The sequence below is a fragment of the Papio anubis genome, chromosome X, assembly GCF_008728515.1.
Source record: "Papio anubis isolate 15944 chromosome X, Panubis1.0, whole genome shotgun sequence".
Taxonomy (NCBI): domain Eukaryota; kingdom Metazoa; phylum Chordata; class Mammalia; order Primates; family Cercopithecidae; genus Papio; species Papio anubis.
Genome location: NC_044996.1, coordinates 48,181,327 through 48,201,748, shown reverse-complemented (window position 1 = coordinate 48,201,748; position 20,422 = coordinate 48,181,327). Strand labels below are relative to the sequence as shown.

Sequence of the window (20,422 nt, the reverse complement as noted above, 5' to 3'; positions counted from 1 at the left end):
TATGCATCCTTGAATGATTCTGGGGGGGAAGATCCCAGCTTTAAAGCTAAGCAGACATAGATTTGAATGATAGCTCTGCCATCTTTGCTAGCAAGGTAACCTTGGTCATATGACCTAACCCCTTTGACCTTTAATTTCCTCAACCACAACAAAAAATGGAAATAGTGGTACTCATTTCATAGGAATGCTGTGAGGATTAAATGAGACTGGGAGACTACAGAATAAGAGTCAGGAAATTAGGATTTACATTTTGATTCTGGCTCTTCGTAGCCAGAGGTTAGTCCTTAGGAGAGTAAATTAACCTGTCTGAACCTCAGTTTCCTCATCTGCAAAGTGGAAATAACACCCTGTACTTTATAGATTTTTGATGACCATGCACTTGGTTTGTTGTCATGTAAACAAATAGGTTACTCAAAATCATGGAAAGTTCTCTGGTAATGTAAAGCTGACATGGAGGAGGATAAGGTGATAATGCCTTGTGATTGACACTTTATTTTCTACCTCGGAACCCAAAGTAAGTAAGTGTTTATGTTAAAATGGCTCTCTTCTTCCTGAACTCTAAATATCATGTCACAAATAATGTTTACCAAACAAATATTCAGTGAATTAGAAAATTATCCCTGTAATGAAACTTTTGATTTTTTAAAAAATGCTTATTTATTATCCAGTTGTCATCCCATTACAGACTGTAAGCACATCCAAACAACTGAACTTAAGTGATATTTTGCTTTTCCTTACTCTTTTGTATTGTAAAACATCATGTTAACAAGTTATAAATGCCTAATTCATTTGACAACCATAAGTAAATAAACCATTAGACTGAAAACAGAAGTATCAATACCTGTCCAATCTAGTCAAATAATTGCCTTCACGAACTTTCGTTTGAAATGCAAACATTATGTTCAAAAACTGATTTGGCTGAAATGAGACCAGTAAAAAAAGTTATTTTCATAAAAATGCAATACAGACAATATATGTTGTTCCATATGACAGCCACAGTGTCATATTCTGCTTCTTTAAATTTTATCTATATTTTATTTGATTACTTCTTGTGGCATGGTAGTAGGCAGAATAATGCCCCCCACCCCAAATATGTCTATAATCTAATCTGTTAGGAATATGGTAGGTTCTATATCAAAGTCAAATTAAGGTTGTAAGTGGAATTATGGTTGCTAATCCTTTGACCTCAAAATAGGGAAATTATCATGGATTATCCAGGTGAGCTCAATGAAATCACAGGTTTCCTTAAAAATAGAAGAGGTAGGTGGAAAAGAAAGAATAATATAATATAACAAGGATTCAACCTGCCCTTGCTGGCTTTGAAGATGAAAAATGGCCAAGCACCAATGAATGCAGACAGACTCTGGAAGGTAGAAAAGGAAAAGGAATTGATTTTCTCCCAGGGCCTCCAGAAAGGTATGCAGCCCTGCCAACATGTTAATTTTAATCCAGTGAGACCCACATTAGACTTCTCACTTCCCAAACAGTAAGATAATAGCAAATATGTTGTTTTAAACTACTAAGTGTGTGATAGCTTACCAGCAGCAATAAAAGTTAAAACAGTCAATTACCACTTTTTGTCACTTACTACAGCCATTTGTACACCTCCATTTCTTCTACTAGATTAAGCCTTTTGATCTGACTCTGTGTATTCTTCAAATTTATACTTTATTGCCCCCAACAAAGATATACTATTTGGTAGAGTATCTTTCTATAATATAACTACAAACATTTGTTAACTGATTATAAGAATGAATTACACCAAGTAATCCAAAATCGAATTTTCATCCCATTCTTTGACCTGTGGAATTTTGTGGATGCAGCTAAAGGAGGTATTCAGTCAATTAATCCCCAAAGCTCATCAGTTCCGTGAAGTGTTTAGGTTTCTTTCTTTTTCTTTTTTTATATTTTGGTGATGCTTATATGGAAATATTTTGGATGTATTTTGAACATACACACACATACAAAAACAGCCTTAAATTAAAAAACACGGAAGAAATATGACAGTATAGAGTAGTGGCTATGACCTTGGACTCAAGGGTGAGATAGACTTTGGTTGAATCTTGGATCCAAAATGTATTTACCAGCATTATGACTTTGGACAAATAATTTAAACTCATTGAGCCTCAGTTTTCTCATCTTCAAATGTTGATAATAGTAGGACCTACTTTATACATTCTCATGAGGATTTAATGAGGGAATAAATGTAAAAGCACTTGGCATGAAATCCATGTTTAATCAATGTTAGCCGTGGTGCAGTAGCAAGAATATTGAACTTTTAATTCAAGAAACTTGGGTTTGGGTCTTCTGTTTTATTATTAATTTTCAGTATGATGTTGAGTACATTCCTCCTTTTCTGCCTTTCAGTTTCTTCATCTGTCAAAATAGCCAGATGAATTAGATCCCTAAGGGTTTGTCTAGTTCTAAAATTATCCATCCTTGAGTATCATATTATATTTTTAGACATCACTATCTAGGCCAATTTCTAGATCCTGACAGATCAGTCATCACAGAGCCAAATGATGATCTTTAAGCAAGGTAAAAATTGACCCATCTCCCATGTTTAACCTTTCATATTTATTTTAATATTAACTATATCCCAAGTTCTGTGTGCAACCTGGAAGTACACTATCTTGTGTAATTTATCTGATAATAACTATATATGGAATTTGTTTGATATCAACAATATAAGGGTCCGGGGAGTACTATTTTAGAGAGAGAAAGAAAAATCTTACTTGAGGGAGAAAAGGCAACAGTGAAGAAAACACAGGAACTGTGAAGAAGAAGAAAAAATAAAACTACCATCATAACCACTGTTTAAGTTTCCATTTCCCCCAAGGTTGTTTTCTTTTCAAGTTTGAAGAAGTTGCTTTATGTCTGGGCAGATTTGTGCTGAATAAACATTCTTCTCTCCAGAGAAGGGCCTTGTGTCAAATGGCATTGAGAAGAAATTGCGCTGCCTTTATGCTCAAGCTTTCCCAAAGCTCATGCACTGCTCAAAACTCAAACATTAGTGGAAATAAATGTGGGATCCAGAGAAAAGGGCAACTCAGGGCAACTTCACAGCAGCCCTGACCATTCACTACCCTAAGGGCGCATCCACTGAATTGCAAGGCAGGACACAGACTCTGAGCCAGTTGCTAGGGAGGCCCTAAGCTTTGCAGGGGCAATGGCCAGGTAAGTTGCCCAGCACTTTCCCAGCAGTTTAACCTCTATTTGTTAAAGGATCACTTATTTATTAAAGAAAATAACTGACTTTAAGTTCTATGCTAAAAAAAGGCAAATACTTCAATGACTTTAAATAATGGCAGGGATATTTTTAGTGAAACTGGAATGTGTTTTAAAAGCAATGTAATCCTCTGAATATAACCTTTCATGTGTTTGACTCTCAGTAATTCTCAATAATTTTATCTTCCAAATATACATGTGATGAACATGAACCATTGTCATCAGTAACAGTGACTTAATGAAGCAAATTATTTTTGAAGGGTGGTAGTAGGTAGGGAGATGAGGGAGATACATGTGAACGTATCTGAAGTTGGAGCCATCAGTGATTTGAAAACAAATTTTCAAATAATTCTGGGAATCACTGGTTCTATTTTTTGTGGTGAGCCTATCACAAATTTTCTATTATAGCTGGGACACCTAGAGAATATATCTTCTCTCTAGATTGAGTTAATAAACAGTCCATGTTGATCTGTTTCCTTCTGTTACAAATAAGACAGACAATATTATAATTTTGGTAGAGAAAATAATTATAAAAGATTAATTGCTACAGTGGTTAGTTGATGGAAGTAATAACAAGCTGAAATAAAAACAAAGCTTGATTTTTAATGAACATTGATTTTTTTTTAATTTAACATATGCCTGGGCTCTTTTTCCTAAGATGTTATTATGAACTAGAAAATTCACTCATAGTAATGCTGGTTAGAATCTTAAGGAAAACAGCTTTATCTGTCTTCATCAGCTTCTGCAGAAGGCCACCCTGTTTGTTGGCTAACATCAATGTGAATATAGTCAAGAAAGGGACCCTGGTGCCCAGTGTGTGCCTACAATGGAGTAAAGCCTTTCATTCCACATTTAGAGACAATCTTCCAAAAGCAGCTAGCCTTATAAGAGAAGCTACAAGTGTCTTAAGTTTGTATTGAGGTTCAAATGGCAGATGCTTTTTTGCAGTAGGTTTTGATCAGAGAGTCACAACTTTGTGTGCCTAAAAGCAGGATGGAGAAGAAATTTCTCTAAAATAGAGATCACAAAATTAGGAATATTAGGGCAAAGCAGATACATTGTAACCAAGGCTGGTCCTGCTTGAATTTACAGGTTTGGAACATTAAGGATGATATTGAATAATCATGATTATTCTGTACTTTTTCCTGGATAATCATCTGAATTAGGGGACTCTCAGCCTGGTAATTCTAGAAATAAAAATTTTTATCGTATCGGGCTTTAGATTAAGTGGCCAGTACATTGTGTATGTCATAATACAGGATTAAGAAGACTATGTAGTTAATTGAGAAAGAGATATTCCTTGCCTCAAGCAATTATCAGCTAATCACAAGAAAAAAAATTGCCAAGTATTCCAAAGAATAATAGTACTTATGATGTGTTCAGAGCTCAGCAATTTCTACATTCATTCTGTGTTCAATTTATGAAATCTTCAAACTAGTCAACTACTTAGGCTAAGCTTGGAAAATCTCCATTCATGATTAGAGGAAATTTTTTAAGGATATTAACAGGATCTCTGGCTCTCCCTAAACCTGATTTGCTCAGTAAGGACCTCCATTTTGTCTTCTCACATGAAAGCTATTCCCAAGTCTTTCTTCCCAAAGTCCTCAATTCCCTCAGAACAATAGGCAATCTGTAATACTTGTACATCTGGGCACTTTCAGACAAAGAGCCCTAAGGCTGCTGTGGCTCTCTTTTGGAATTAGCTCATGAAATTAGGTGATTTGGAAGAGGAAAGAGCCCATGGAACGGTTGCTACCCATTGACAAAATCCAGTGACTATTTCAGAACTTGAGAAGTATTTGGCATAATATATTATTGTTTTAATTAATAAAATTGTGTTTTATTAATGGATGTGTGTGATCAGTGTCACTTCTTTGCACAACTTCAGGGCATCCCATTAATATTATATGCTCCCAGGAATGCCATTCACATGGAAACTGATATAAGTGTGCCCCTGGAGTTGGGCAATGAGATGGTATTGCCTGTAGCCTTTGGCCATTTAGTATTTATTTCTTTTTCCAACACAACCTAAGTTTTCTTTAAGACAGTGGTTATTAAGCAGGTACAATTTTATTTCCCTCATTACATTTTGCCAATATCTCGAGACATTTCTAGTTTCACAACTGGGGGAAGGTCCTACTGGCATCTTTGGGTAGAAACCAGGGAAGCTGTCACCTACAACAAAGAATTAGCTGGTAGTGAATGTTATCTTGCTGAGGTTGAAAAAACCCTGCTTTTAGGAGATTCTTCTTTTCTTCATGATTTGCATGCAATCTTTCCTAGGCCTGGAGCTCAAAACTTGTTCATTCAGCCTGTCGTTCTGGGATTTTGAATCTTGATCAAAGTGATACAAGGACAAAAAGTTAACCAAGATACAATACAATAAAAGAAAACATATTTTAAAAACCCATCAAAACCAGCTCAATTCAATGATGGGGACAAGATGAAATTATTGTGTAGTCTCTTTTGCTTGCACATCTAGACCTGGCCTAGTTTCTTTTCTGTTACTAAACCTAGTTCCCCAAACTTCCTGGCCATCCTTGAGATATACTTCTGATAAATTCCCTTTTGGCTTTAATTAGCAAAAGTTTGATTCTGTTCCTCGCAATCTAAGAATGCTATGGGAAGCACACATTTTTAGAGAAAGAATACCACTGGGAAGTTAATTTGGAGATTGTGTTTATTTGTTCCATAATGTCACATACTATCTTATTTGCTGGATTATGTGAGACATGATCTTTATCCTCCAGGAGCTTAAAAATATAGAATAGGAAGACAAGACATACCCATGTAATGTGAGGTTTAATTTGTATTCAAAGTAGTGCATGTCATGAACCAAATGGGTGGTTCAAAGGAATAGTAAATGCTTTAGGATTTAAGAGAGGAGAAAGATTAGCTTGGGCTGTTATTAAGGAAGGCTTTCTGGAGGATTCAAGACTTAAACAAGTTTTTGGAGGATAGTTAGGACTTGGGATGAAAATAAGAAAGGGGGAGGTCTTAGAGTGTTGTGGGCCTGGTGAAATCAGACAGAACTCAATTCAGGTCCCTTCTTTAGATTCAAGAATAAGCTGCTTGACTTTGGGCAACTTATTTGTAAAATGTAATATAAAATGTCTTAAAACAGCCTAGAACAGTAGATATTAAGTAAATGATAACTATGGTAGCTATTTTTATTTGCTACCAAACTTAGAGGAAGAGTTTAAGCTATGATGCATAGTTGGAAATTAATGCAATGTGAATGAGGAAAGTAACTTGTCTATAGCATCAATAAAATAGAAGATAGGTGGGTAAAAAGGCAGGAAAGGCTGGGCACCGTGGCTCGCACCTGTAATCCCAGCACTTTGGGAGGCCAAGACGGGTGGATCACCTGAGGTCAGGAGTTCGAAACCAGTCTGACCAACATAGAGAAACCCCATCTCTACTAAAAATATAAAATTATCCGGGCGTGGTGGTTCATGCCTTTAATCCCAGCTACTCGGGAGGCTGAGGCAGGAGAATCGCTTGAACCTGGGAGGCGGAAGTTGAGGTGAGCTGAGATTGTGCCATTGCACTCCAGCCTGGGCAACAAGAGTGAAACTACATATCAAAAATAAAATAAAATAAAATAAAATAAAATAAAATAAATAAAATAAAATAAGAAAGTTATTAAGGCTAGACTATGGCTGCCTTTATGTTCCCAGGTGACAAGTTCACAGTTTATCCTCCTGTAAATGTAGGAAACATTGGTAGGTTTTGAATGGTTAAATGTTATGACAAAAATAGTGATTTTAGAATGTGATTTTAGTGCTGGTATGCTGAATGGATTTGGAAGGATCCATTTCATTGACCATAATATACAAATTCCAAAATAACTTCATTCACAGAAATTAATGAGTTTCTGTCCTTCTACTCCCTCCCACTTGGTCTTTCTGGCCAATCTAATTAAACAGGTAAGTCAACAACAAAAGAGGACAATGAAAATTGTCATAACAGTAGGTAACACTTGGGCAATGTAGTCAAATTGATTTATTCAATTAAACAGAGGAGTCTACTTATTTTTTATACTAAGTTCATGGAAATTGACCAATCATTTCAGTCAAACCAGTTGATCTGGCTGTACATATAGATAAAATCATTGCCTATAATGGAAAAGAAAAAGTTATTTTGAGCATTCTTCTCAGGAAAGTTAGTGTCAAACACATAAAACCTAGTTTTAGGAAGAAGAAGGCAGTAATAGTAGTAGCTTCACTAACACGTTAAGACTAGTGTCATGGTATACTCAGTAAAGCAATTATATTTAAGGATAATTAAATATAAGCAGCTACTGAGGTAAGTGCAGTGGAGAAATTGTACACTGAAACGTTAGTACCAAAATGTATCCTTTGCTCCCATTCTTTCAATCAAAGCATGAAGCTTAAGCAGCAAATTCAAAGATTAGCTCAGACCCCAATTAGTCCCCCTTGAGGTCCAGGATGAGATTCCTAATAAAATTGTAAATATCTGCACTGTTGTTTAGGGGACTTGGTATTGACAGTTCTTTCTTTCCTTTCACAAATAGTAACTGAGTTTCAGATGAGATTTAAAAATAAAAATAAATAAGAAATGAGCTTGCCTGCCTGTGGCAGCATGCACTCTAGCTAATCTGCAAATGCTATAATTATGCAAAGTGCTGATAGATTTGTCTCTGGGCTGGTGGTCAGGATCCAGATGAACTGCTGCAGTTGCCGCTCTATCATCACAAATGTTCTGCACTTCTTACCAATTCTCAGGCCTAAACATGATATTGGAATTTAAAGAGGCACCATAGCCTTATATCCCATTGAGCTGTGCTGGGATAAGTGCCAGTTCATCTCTTTCCATTCACGGGTTTAGGGGGAAAAAGTGTATATGTGTGGGGTGTCCTACAGGGATCATGTTTCAACTGGCTGTTTGACACAAAGCCATTTCCATTGGACTAGGAGCCCTAGTGTAATTAGTGTGGAGTCAAAGAGGCTAAAACCACTGACTCAGTATTGAGCTCTTTACCTGTCTACTGCCTACAACTTATATCCTGTTTTTCTATTCATCTTGCAAGTGGGGGCTTTAGGTTACAAGGGGACACCAAATTAGACAATATAAGCTTCGTTTAACTTCATATCTAAATTGGTCACATTTGTAACTGTCTTCTTTACCTTACAAGGTCATCATGAAGATAATATGAGCTAATGTATCTGAAAGCACTTTGAAACTTATGAACCACCTATAAATGTAAGACACTTAAAATTATCATTAATACTAGTGAATGTCACTTCAGCTATTGATATTTAACAATAATAAAATTAGGGTAAATACATCCATAGTCCATGGCAGAAGATAAGGGAAGGGGAAAACAATGACCCCAAACTCGTCCTGCTGAAAGCAGAGCAAGATCGTCATTTCCATACATGAAATACATTCCTTACAATTGCTTCCTACCTATCACATTCCAGTTAATTCATCTGGAAGAAGGAAATATTTTAAAATAAGATTGCCTAAGAATAGTTTCCAGCAAGCTAAATGTATATAATTTGGATGTGTAAGGTAAATTGACAATAATTCTATAAAGAAATCAAAATGGGTTTTTATTAATAAAGTGAAAAATGGTTGGATTTAATTTTAATTTTATTTATGTTTTGAATGCATAGCATATGCAGATGGTTCAAAATATAAAGGCATATAGTGAAGATTAAATCTTCCTTCTGCCTGCCCATGCCACCCTTTCCTTACCCACCACAGTCACTCTGCCATCCACTCCCTCTCTTCAGAGGACACTACTGTTACCAATTGTACATGTATCCATCTAGAAATATTTCATACATATACAAACATTTATATATGCATATGTATGTTTTATACTCGAAATAGCATGCTGTGCATACTATTTGGGACCTTGTTTTTCTCATTAAACAGTATACCTTGGAAATATTTTAATATCTAATCTACAGATTTACTTAATTCTTTTTAACAGCAGTATCATAATATGTCATTATATGAAATCACCACATTTGTAACAAGGCTCCTACTGATGGAAATTGAAGTTGTTTCCAATATTTTACTATTAAAAATAATAGCAAACTACAACAAAATTGAACATCTGATATAACTGGATTTTAAATTCAAACATACAAATTTTGTTTAACATATATGATTATGTTTATATATTAACATAATTATATATGTTAACATATATTCCTTATGTTTCTAATAATATTTAAAAATCAGATTATTAAGAGTAACTGTAGTATTTATGAAAAGAAGACTAGATATTATATTAGTAGGTCTAAATTATGCCCAAATCAACTTAATTAAAACAAAAATGTTGTTCAATTCCATAAGGAAAATACATGTTGTATGTCATCTTGAATGATGTGTTGGAAAAATGAAGGCAATTAATTCACTAAAACTTTTCTACTTCAGGCAGTTCAGGTATTAGGAAGAGAAAGCTAATGTGCCATAAAGCTCTTTCCTAAGTATATTTCTGGTGCATTTGTTTATTATCAACAACTATTTTGGGAATCTCTCCAAATTTGTATTTTTCCCTAACCTTACTTGTCCTGTAATCAACTTTTATTTCTCTCTTTCTCTTCTAAATATCCTGCAAATTGTATGAGATCTTCTCTCATGTTGGCAGGGAATTCCTAAGCTAGTCAATTAATGGTGGTTTAATCATTATAGCACAATCCTATGCTATTCCTCCTGTGAATTATAAAAAAGTATAAAACATTTCTTTTTAGTAGGTAAGAGTCCAGTTGGATATTTGAAGCAAGACATAAATACATAATCAGTTAAAGGGAATTCAGGATATAAGCAATAGTTTGATATAAGAGTTATTTTATGACAACAATACACATGACGTTATGTATCTGTATGCTGAGTCCTCTCATTTCTTTCTTCCAGGTGCCTCTCAGATTTGTCCTCTCATAAACATAAAATTCCCCAAACTCCACCCTAGTGTGACTGCTCACCACCACCCATCCCCACACTGCAGCATTGTTTCCTCAATCTCTTAGTTTTTTGTTCTTCTCTCAGCCCAATACACATATTAAGCCAATCATCATTAGACAGCACTTCCTTTGAGTCTTTTTTTGTTCCAAGATCTACAGTGACACTCCAGCCTAGAACATCATGTCCAAATTCCTCTGCCTGTTACTCGGAGTCCACCAGAATTGAGCTACATCCTATCTATCTAGTTTCATTTTAAATTCATGATTTGACCACTTTTGGCCTTCTTCGTCGGATCGTTTTCATCGGCCTTCAGTAATAGCTTGTGAGGATTCTAATCTTAACATGTTAATCTATCCTGATAATCTTTTATTATGATTATACCTTAAGTTCTGGGTATGTGCATAGCGGTGAGTTTCTTATGTATACTTTTGTGCCATGTTGCTATGCTGCGCACCATCAACTCGTCAGCACACCCATCGCTTCGTCATTTACATCAGGTATAACTCCCAATGCAATCCCCCCTCCCTTATGATAGGCCCGGTGTGTGTGATGTTCCCCTTCGAGTCAAGTGATCTCATTGTTCAGTTCCCACCTATGAGTGAGAACATCATTATTTGGTTTTTCTGTTCTTGATAGTTTGCTTTAAGAATGATGGTTTCCAGCTGCATCCATGTCCTACAAAGGACACAAACTCATCCTTTTGTGGCTGCATGGTATTCCGTGGTGTATATGTGCCATTTTCTTAATCCAATCTGTCACTGATGGACACATTTGGTTGATTCAAGTCTTTGCTATTGTGAATAGTGCGCCAATAAACATACATGTGTGTGTCTTTATAGCAGCATGATTTACCAATCAACACGGGTATATACTCGATAATGGGATGGCTACGGAGTCATATGGTACATCTGGATCGCGGTCGCCATACTGTTTTCCATAATGGTTGAACTAGTTTGCAATCCTTACTAACGGTGTAGTGTTCCTATTTCTCCGCATCCTCCAGCACCTGTTGTTTCCTGACTTTTAATGATTGTATTCTAACTGGTGGCTGAGATGGTATCTCATTAATAATTCTAATTATTCTCAAATGTAGTAATGATAAACATTTTGTATCTGTTGGCTGTATGAATGTCTTCTTTTTGAGAAATGTCTGTTCTATCCTTGCCCACTTTTGATGGGGTTGTTTGTTTTCTTGTAAATTTGTTTGAGTTCTTTGTAGGTTCTGGATATTAGCCCTTTGTCAGATGAGTAGTGCAAAAATGTTCTCCCCATTCTGTAGGTTGCCTGTTCACTCTGATGGTAGTTTCTTTGCTGTGCTGAAGCTCTTTAATTTAATGAGATCCCATTTGTCAATTTTGGCTTTGCTGCCGTTGCTTTTGGTGTTTTTGGACATGAAGTCTTTTGTCCAGCAACCTATATCTGAATAATTTACTACCTAGGTTTTCCTCTAGGGTTTTATGGTGATAGGTCTAACATTTAAGTCTCTAATCATCTTGAATTAATTTTAGGTATAGGGTAGAGGAAGGGATCAGTTTCAGCTTTCTGCTATGGCTGTATTTTACCAGCACCATTTATTAATGGGAATCCTTTCCCCATTTCTTGTTCTCAGGTTTGTCAAAGATCAGATGGCTGTATGTGTGGTATTATTTCTGAGGACTCTGTTCTGTTCCATTGGTCTGTGTCTGTTTGGTGCTCCCAATTATGCATTTTCAGTTGCTAGCCAGCCTTGTGGTGCAGTTTGAAGTCGAGTAGCATGATGCCTCCGGCTTTGTTCTTTTGACTTAGGATTGTCTTGGAATGCGGGCTCTTTGGTTCCATATGAACTTTAAAGCAGTTTTTCAATTCTGTGAAGAAAGTCATTGGTAGTGGGGATAGCTTGTGAATCTATAAATTACCTTGGGCAGTGGCCATTTCATGATGACTGGCTTTGTAATTTATGTTCTTCCATTTGTTTGTGTCTCTTTTATTTCACTGAGCAGTGGTTTGTAGTTCTCCTTGAAGAGGTCCTTTACATCCTTGTAAGTTGGATTCTAGGTATTTTATTCTCTTTGAAGCAATTGTGAATGGAAGTTCATTCTGTTTGTCTGTTACTGGTGTCTGAATGGTTCTGATTTTTGCACATTAATTTTGTATCTGAGACTTTGCTGAGTTGCTTATCAGCAAAAGGAGATTTTGGGCTGAGGCATTGGGATTTTCTAAATATACAATCATGTCTGCAAGGGACAACTTGACTTCTACTCTAGTGGTGCAACCGGTTTAATATAACGCTTTGATTGCCTAATAGAACTTCCAACACTGTGTTGAATAGAGTAGTGAGAGCATCCCTATCTATTCACCAGTTTTCAAGCGAATTTTCAGTTTTACTTACATTCAGTATGATATTAGCTGTGGAGTTTAATCATAATAGCTCTTATTATTTGAGAATAACGTTCCATCAATACCGAAGATTTATTGGCGTTTTTAGCATGAAGGAGCTGTTGAATTTTTGTCAAAAGCACTTTCTGCATCTATTGAATATCATGTGGTTCTTGTCTTTGGTTCTGTTTATACTGGATTATGTTTATTGATTTAGAATGTTGAACCAGCATCCCAAGGGATGAAGCCCACTTGATCATGGTGGATAAGCTTTTGATGTGCTGCTGAATCTGGTTGCCAGTATTTTATTGAAATTTTTGCATCACGTGTTCATCGAGGGATATTGGTCTAAAATTCTCTTTTTGTGTCTCTGCCAGGCTTTGGTATCAGGATGATGTTGGCCTCATAAAATGAGTTGGGGAGGATTCCTTCTTTTCTATTGATTGGAATAGTTTCAGAAGGAATGGTACCGAAGCTCCTTGTACCTCTGGTAGAATTCAGCTGTGAATCCATCGGTCCTGAACTTTTGGTTGGTAGGCTATTAATTATTGCCTCAATTTCAAACCTCACTATTAGTCTATTCAGGAATTCAACTTCTTCTAGTTTGTCTTGGAAAGAAGTGTAAGTGTCAGAAGTATCCATTTCCTCTAATTTTCCTAGTTATTTCTTGTAAAGATGTTTATATTATTCTCTGATAGCAGTTGTATTTCTGTAAATTCGATGATATCCCTTTATTTTAATACATCTATTTGAATTCTTCTCTCTTTTCTTTGGTCTTTAGCGGTCTGTCAATTTTTGTTGTCTTTTCAAAAACGCTCCTGGTTAAATTTTTGGGGTTTTTGTGTCTCTATCTCCTTCTTATCTGATCTTGGTTATTTTCTTGCCTTCAACTGGCTTTTGAATGTGTTGCTCTTGCTATAGTTCTTTTGTTGTGATGTTAGGTGTCAGATTTTTGGGTTTTCTCTTGTGGCATTTGGTGCTTTTAAATTTCCCTCTGCTTTAAATGTGTCCCAGAGATTCTGGTGATATTTGTATCTTTGTTCTCATTGGTTTCAGAACATCTTTATTCTGCCTTCCGCATTTAGGTTATGTACCCAGTAGTCATTCAGAACGGGACGTTCGTTTCCGTAGTTGAGCAGTTTGATTGAGTTTTCTTAGTCCTGAGTTCTGGTTGTGGTCTGAGGAGACAGTTTGTTATAATTTCTGTTCTTGTACATTTGCTGAGGAGTGCTTACTTCCAATTATGTGGTCAATTTTGGAACCGATACCTTTGATGTGAATTCACTTCGAAAAGAATATATATTCTGTTGATTTGGGGTGGAGAGTTCTATAGATGTCATAGATGCTTGCTGCAGAATGAGTTCAATTCCTGGATATCCTTGTTAACTTTCTGTCTCGTTGATTTTCTAATGTTGACAGTGGGTGTTGAAGTCTCCCATTATTATTGTGTAAGTCTAGTCTCTTTGTAAGACTCTAAGGACTTGCTTTATGAATCTGGGTGCTCCTGTGTTAAGTTGCATATATATTTAGGATAGTTAAGCTCTTCCTGTGGGGTGATCAGCATTATGTAATGGCCTTCTTTGTCTCTTTTGATCTTTGATGGTTTAAAGTCTATTTTATCAGAGACTAGTATTGCAACCTCTTTTTTTGTTCTCCATTTTGCTTGGTAAATCTTCCTCCATCCCTTTGTTGCTTTTTGAACCTATGTGTCTCTGCGTTATTGAGATGGGTCTCCTGAATACCACAACAGACTGATGGATCTTGACTCTTTATCCAGTTTGCCAGTCTGTGTCTTTTTTTAATTTGGAGCATTTAGTCCATTTACATTTAAAGGTTAATATTGTTATTATTGTGATCTTGATCCTGCCATTATGATATTAACTTTAGTTATTTTATGGTTAGTTGATGCAGTTTCTTCCTAGCCTAAATGGTCTTTACATTTGGCGTGTTTTGCTATTGGCTGCTGCGGTTTGTTTTACTTTCGTGTTGATTGGCTGGCTAGGATTATTTGTGAGGCGAGCACGGTGAATAAAATCTCTAAGCATTGCTATCTGTAAAATTTTATTTCTCCTTATGAAACTTTAGTTTGGCTGAATGAAATTCTGGGTTTAAAATTCTTTTCTTTAGAATGTTGAATATTAGCCCCCACTCTCTTCTGGCTTGTAGAAGTTTCTGCGAAGATCTGCTGTTAGTCGATGGGCTTCCCCTTTGTGGAGTAACCCGACCTTTCTCTCTGGCTGCCTTAAGATTTTCCTTCATTTCAACTTTGGTGAATCTGGCAATTATGTGTCTTAGTTGCTCTTCACCGGTATCTTTGTGGCGTTCTCTGTACTTCTGGATTTGAATGTTGACTATAGGTTAGGGATTCTCTGGATGACCCTGAAAGTGTTTTCAACTTGGATTCCATTTTCCCCCTCACTTTCAGGCACCACAATCAGGCGATAGATTTGGTCTTTTTTACATGTCCTTTTCTTGCAGGCTTTGTTCGCTTCTTTTTCTTCTTTTTCTTTGGTTTTCTCTTCTGCGGCTGTTTTTAGTTCATTTGATCCTCAATGGCTGATACTCTTTCTTCAGTTGATCAGTGGTTACTGAAGCTTGTGCATTTGTCGCGTGGTTGTGGAGTGTCATGGTTTTCATCTCTTTCGTTTCGTTTATGACCTTCTCTGCATTAATTACTCTAGCCATCAATTCTTCCACTTTTTCAGATTGCGGATTTCTTTAGCTGGAGTGCTAATTCCTCGCTTTAGCTCTGAGAGCTGATGGACTGAAGCCTTCTTCTCTCATCTTCGTCAAAGTCATTCTCCATCAAGCTTTGATCCATTGCTGGCGATGAGCTCTTAAGCTCGCTTGCCGGGGAGATAAGCTCTGTACACTAATTCCAACTACCCGTCCTTTTTCCCCATCTTTTGTGGTTTTATCTGCCTCTGGTCTTTGATGATGATGGTGATGTACTGATGGGGTTTTGGTGTAGGTGTCCTTCCTGTTTGATAGTTTTCCTTCTAACAGTCCGTCAGCTGGAAACCTGTTGGGGTGGCAGAAGTCCACTCAGACCCTGTTTGCCTGGGTGTCGGCAGCAGCAGGAGCTGCAGAAGATAGAATATTGCTGGTGGCGAGGTGTACCTGTCTGATTCTTGCTTTGGATGCTTCCTCTCAGGGGTGTACTCCACCCTGTGGTGTGGGGGTGTCAGACTGCCCTGGTGGGGGATGTCTCCCAGTTGAGTTACTCGGGGTCAGGAGGAGCCCTTGAGGAGCGAGCAGTCTGTCCCTTCTCAGATCTCAGCCTCCGTGTTGGGAGATCACTGCTCTCTTCAAAGCTGTCAGACAGAGTCGTTTACATCTGCAGAGGTTTCTGCTGCTGTTGTTATTTAAACTTCAGCACAATACCTCCCAGCCTCGCTGCTGCCTTGCCAGGAGATCGCAGACTGCTGTGCTAGCAATGAGGGAGGCTCCGTGGGCGTGGGACCATCCCGGCCAGGTGTGGGATATAATCTCCTGCTGTGCCTGTTTGCTTAAAGCGCAGTATTGGGGTGGGAGTTACCCCATTTTCCAGGTGTTGTGTGTCTCAGTTCCCCTGGCTAGGAAAAGGGATTCCCTTTCCCCTTGCGCTTCCCAGGTGAGCGATGCCTCGCCCTGCTTCAGCTCTCGCTGGTCGGGCTGCAGCAGCTGACCAGCACCAATTGTCCAGCACTCCCTAGTGAGATGAATCCAGTACCTCAGTTGAAAATGCAGAAATCACTGGTCTTCTGTGTCGCTCATGCCAGGAGTTGGAGACTGGAGCTGTTCCTATTCGGCCATCTTGCTCCGCCCCCCTTCCTGATAATCTTTTGAAAATCCCTTTGAGAATCTTCTAAGAATCTTTTCTTCTTTACTCTCTGCCTTTCCAAATCTTCTCCATCCCTTAAGTTTCATATGAAGATCCATTCTCTTTATAAAACTTTCCTCAAACCTTCCAGCCAATATTGACCTCTCCTGTCTCCATTTCTTTACCACCTATATATAGCCTTATAGCTCAAATGCTATATTCTATGTTCTATTCTCTATTATAGTGTGCTAATCCTGTATTCATAGTCCTGTATTATAAATTGAGGGCAAAGATAAAGACTTTGCTTTCTTTCCCTTTAGTACCTAGCACAAGACTTGGAGTATAAAACATGCTTAATTTGTATTTTTGATCAATTATCCTAATGAAGATATCATTGCTTTATTATATTGTTTTGGAGGTTGCAGTGGAGAGTGGGGGATAATTCAGAGGTTTTGAAGATCCATGTCACTAAAAATGTCCATTAGGGTAATATTTCATTGAGAATACCACTACAAAGCATATATGAGGATTTCCTATTTCTCAATTATACTTTAAAAATATATATTTCTTTATACTTACAAATTTATAAAAACCACCCAAAATAGTCCATTTGTTTCATCTTGTTGGAAAATGTAGTTGTCAAAATGTCCTATTTACAGTGAATCAGTGGTGCACTAAATGTGCTGGGGAATGGATATTGTATGGATAGAGTAACTACCCAAGTAGGAACACTGTCTAATAAATGTTTACACACCATCAAGTCTACAAACATTAAATATCATACATGATAGAATCTTTCTCATCCTGTAATTTATCTCAATTTTTCCATTACTTTCTTTCATTTTCTCTTCTAGCTTTACTCACAGACAAGCCTCCTAAGCCATTGTTCCCCATGGAGAATCAGCCAAGTGTTATAGATGTCCAGCTGGGTAAGTCCCCTCCTTGGAATAACACTTCCTAAACTTGCCCTCTCTTAACAGATGGGGAAAATTGCATGAACCGGGAAAGGTTTATTGCCACTGTTATTACATGCAAATCAATTTGTGTTCTGCTCATTTATAACCCTGGAGTTCAGTGCAATAGCAGTTTAAGGAAACTAGTTTGTATTGCATCAAAAAATGGTAATACTAATTAGTTACACTGGGTATTAAGTGTGCTGTATGACAGAGCTTTTTAACTCTGTGATTGATAGATTCATGAGTGTCTTGCATTGGTGATTGTTACAGAAAATTTTTCATACATGTCAGCCAAAATTTTTATTTGGACAGCATTAACTCCTGGAGACCAAGCACTTCTTGAAATAAAATACAGGCCTTTGGTTTAGCCTTTAAAATGATTTGATAATATTATTTTCAATATCACAATCCAGGGCCATTTAAAACTTGTTTTTAGGTTGGGATCCTGAATATTTATCAATCATATGATGTTGGGAAAAGTGACAAGTTGACTTATGAGTGCTACTGTCCTTGTACACACTCAAATAAGGACACAAGGTATTGCACCTCTTTTTAGAGATCCTACTGCTAATCCTTGTAATTTTAAGTACTGTAAGCTAAAAACTCAGAGACCTGCTAGGATCTCTTTCAAATTGTGGCCTTTAATTTAAATCATGCCCTTTAACATTTTCAAGATTTCATCTGTCTTAGATTTCATTCTAGTGTTCTAAATTTCTTCAATTTTAAACAGAAGAACCACAAGAGAACTGAGTAAATATGCTTTAAATGTATTGGGCTTACACTGAATATATGATTTATTGATAGTTGTGACCATAGTGGTCTCTATCCATTATACAGCCAGGGAAGACAAATTGATCCCAATTTTCACTCACTTAGAAAGGTTTTTGTTGTTGTTTAATTTTTAATTATTGTGGGTACCTAATAGGTGTGTAAATTTATAGAGTACATGAAATTTTTTGATACAGGCATACAATGTATAATAATCACATCAGGGTGAATGGAGTGTCCATCACCTCAAACATTTATTCTTTCTTTGTGTTACAAACAGTCTGGTTATAATATTTTAGTTATTTTAAGATGCACGATAAATTATTGTTGACTGTAGTCACCCTGTTGTGCTATTAAATACTAGAACTTATTTATTCTAACTATATTTGCATGCCCATTAACCATTCCTACTTCCACCACACCCAAAACCTTCCTAGCCTCTGATAACTATCATTCTACTCTCTATCTCCATGAGTTCAATTGTTTTAATTTTTTAGTTCCCCAAAATAAGTGCGAACATGTGAAATTCGTCTTTCTGTGCATGGTTCATTTCACTTAATGTAATGGCCTCCAGTTTCACCCATGTTGTTGCAAATCACTGGATCTCATTCTTTTTTTATGACTGAATAGTATTCCATTGTGTATATGTACCACATTTTATTTATCCATTTGTCTGTTGATGGACACTTACATTGTTTCCAAATCTTGGCTATTGTGAATAGTGCTGTAATAAACATGGGAATACAGATATCTCTTTGATATAATGATTTCCTTTCTTTTGGGTATATGCCTAGCCGTGGGATTGCAGGATCATCTGGTAGCTCTATTTTTAGTTTATTGAGGAACCTCCAAACCGTTCTCCACAGTGGCTGTACTAATTTACGTTCCCACTAACAGTGGACATTTGGGTTCCCTTTGCTCCATATCCTCTCCAGCATTTGTTATTGCCTCTCTTTTGGATGAAAGCCATTTTGATTAGGGTGAGACGATATCTCCTTGTAGTTTTTGGAAGTTTTGACTAAACTTTTGATCCTTATAATTCAACTGGAATTGTTGGAAACTTATTTATATCTTGAAAATAAGAGAGAGAAAATTGTATTCCTAATGTTCACTTTTCCAAAATGAAATATAGCAAATATTAGTTTTTAAATAAACCTAGCAATGTGAGTACCTAAGTTAAACATTTTAAACAAAACAAAAAGAAATTAATAAACATGTTGTTAAGAGTGGACTGTGGAAATGGTGAATATTTAGAAATAATGAAATATTAGACTGTGGCTCTTCTTATGTCCCCATATTGTTTTGCAGTCATTATATTTTGTTAGAGCCAAATCTAGATATGCTGATACCCTTACTGACCATATGATACATTTTACTAACATCTCTCTACCTCGAACTGGGATAAAAATATTCTAAGGGAACTTTGTGGTTCCAGGGGTTACATGGAACCATATGATGGTCTCATATCATTAGTTTCCATGGAAATTCAAGTGGATAAATTGTTTTCATACCAAAACACATATATATATAAAGCAACATTTGCATGATAAAATATACATGATAAGCCCAGGCGTGGTGGCTCATGCTTGTAATCCCAGCACCACTTTGCAAGGCCGAGGAGGGCAGATCACAAGGTCAGGAGATCGAGACCATCCTGATTAACACAGTGAAACCCCGTCTCTACTAAAAATACAAAAAAGTAGCCAGGTGTGGTGGCAGACACCTGTAGTCACAGCTACTCAGGAGGCTGAGGCAGGAGAATGGTGTGAACCCCAGAGGTGAAGCTTGCAGTGAGCTGAGATCATACCACTGCACTCCATCCTGGGTGACAGAGTGAGACTCCATCTCAAAAAAAAAAAAAAAAAAAAAAAAGTGCTTGATAAGATTCACAAACAAAATGTGAGTAAATTTTATGTTTGTGGTCCCTGGAGGAATACCTTCTGTACTCTCCTCTGCTACTAGGCACACAACAGCAAAGTTTGAAAAGTACTGATCCAAAGCAAGGAGAAGGACCGTTGTAGAAGATACATTCCATTCAGATTCGCTGGGTGCAACACCTGTATGTACTGTTCAGGACATCTACAAGATGTGTACTTTGTATAAACCTGTATTCTAACATAGATATATATGCCAAAACACCCTACCAAATATTACCATCCTATAAGATTACTAAAATAATTTACTTCCAATTTACATTAGATGTAAGGATGAACTTTTCGGCTTTTAGTTTGTAACGCAGTTGGAAACAACTTTATTGACAGAAAGATGGAGACCTGCTTATTTTTCATCCCAGAAAGGCTGTTACTCTGAGATGTTAAACAACCATATAATTCAGAGAAAGAAAAGCAAAATCAGTCAAACTAGATCTTTG

The 20,422-nt window shown here is 36.8% G+C and overlaps 1 protein-coding gene across 1 annotated transcript in view; it reads left to right on the top strand.

The window, feature by feature from the left end:
- IL1RAPL2 (interleukin 1 receptor accessory protein like 2) overlaps window positions 1-20,422 on the top strand; it is a 1,212,980-nt gene that overhangs the window by 874,961 nt on the left and 317,597 nt on the right. Inside the window, exon 5 of the mRNA XM_021932495.2 lies at window positions 17,182-17,256. Coding sequence (XP_021788187.2) covers window positions 17,182-17,256 — 75 coding nt within the window. The remainder of the gene's footprint in view (window positions 1-17,181; window positions 17,257-20,422) is intronic.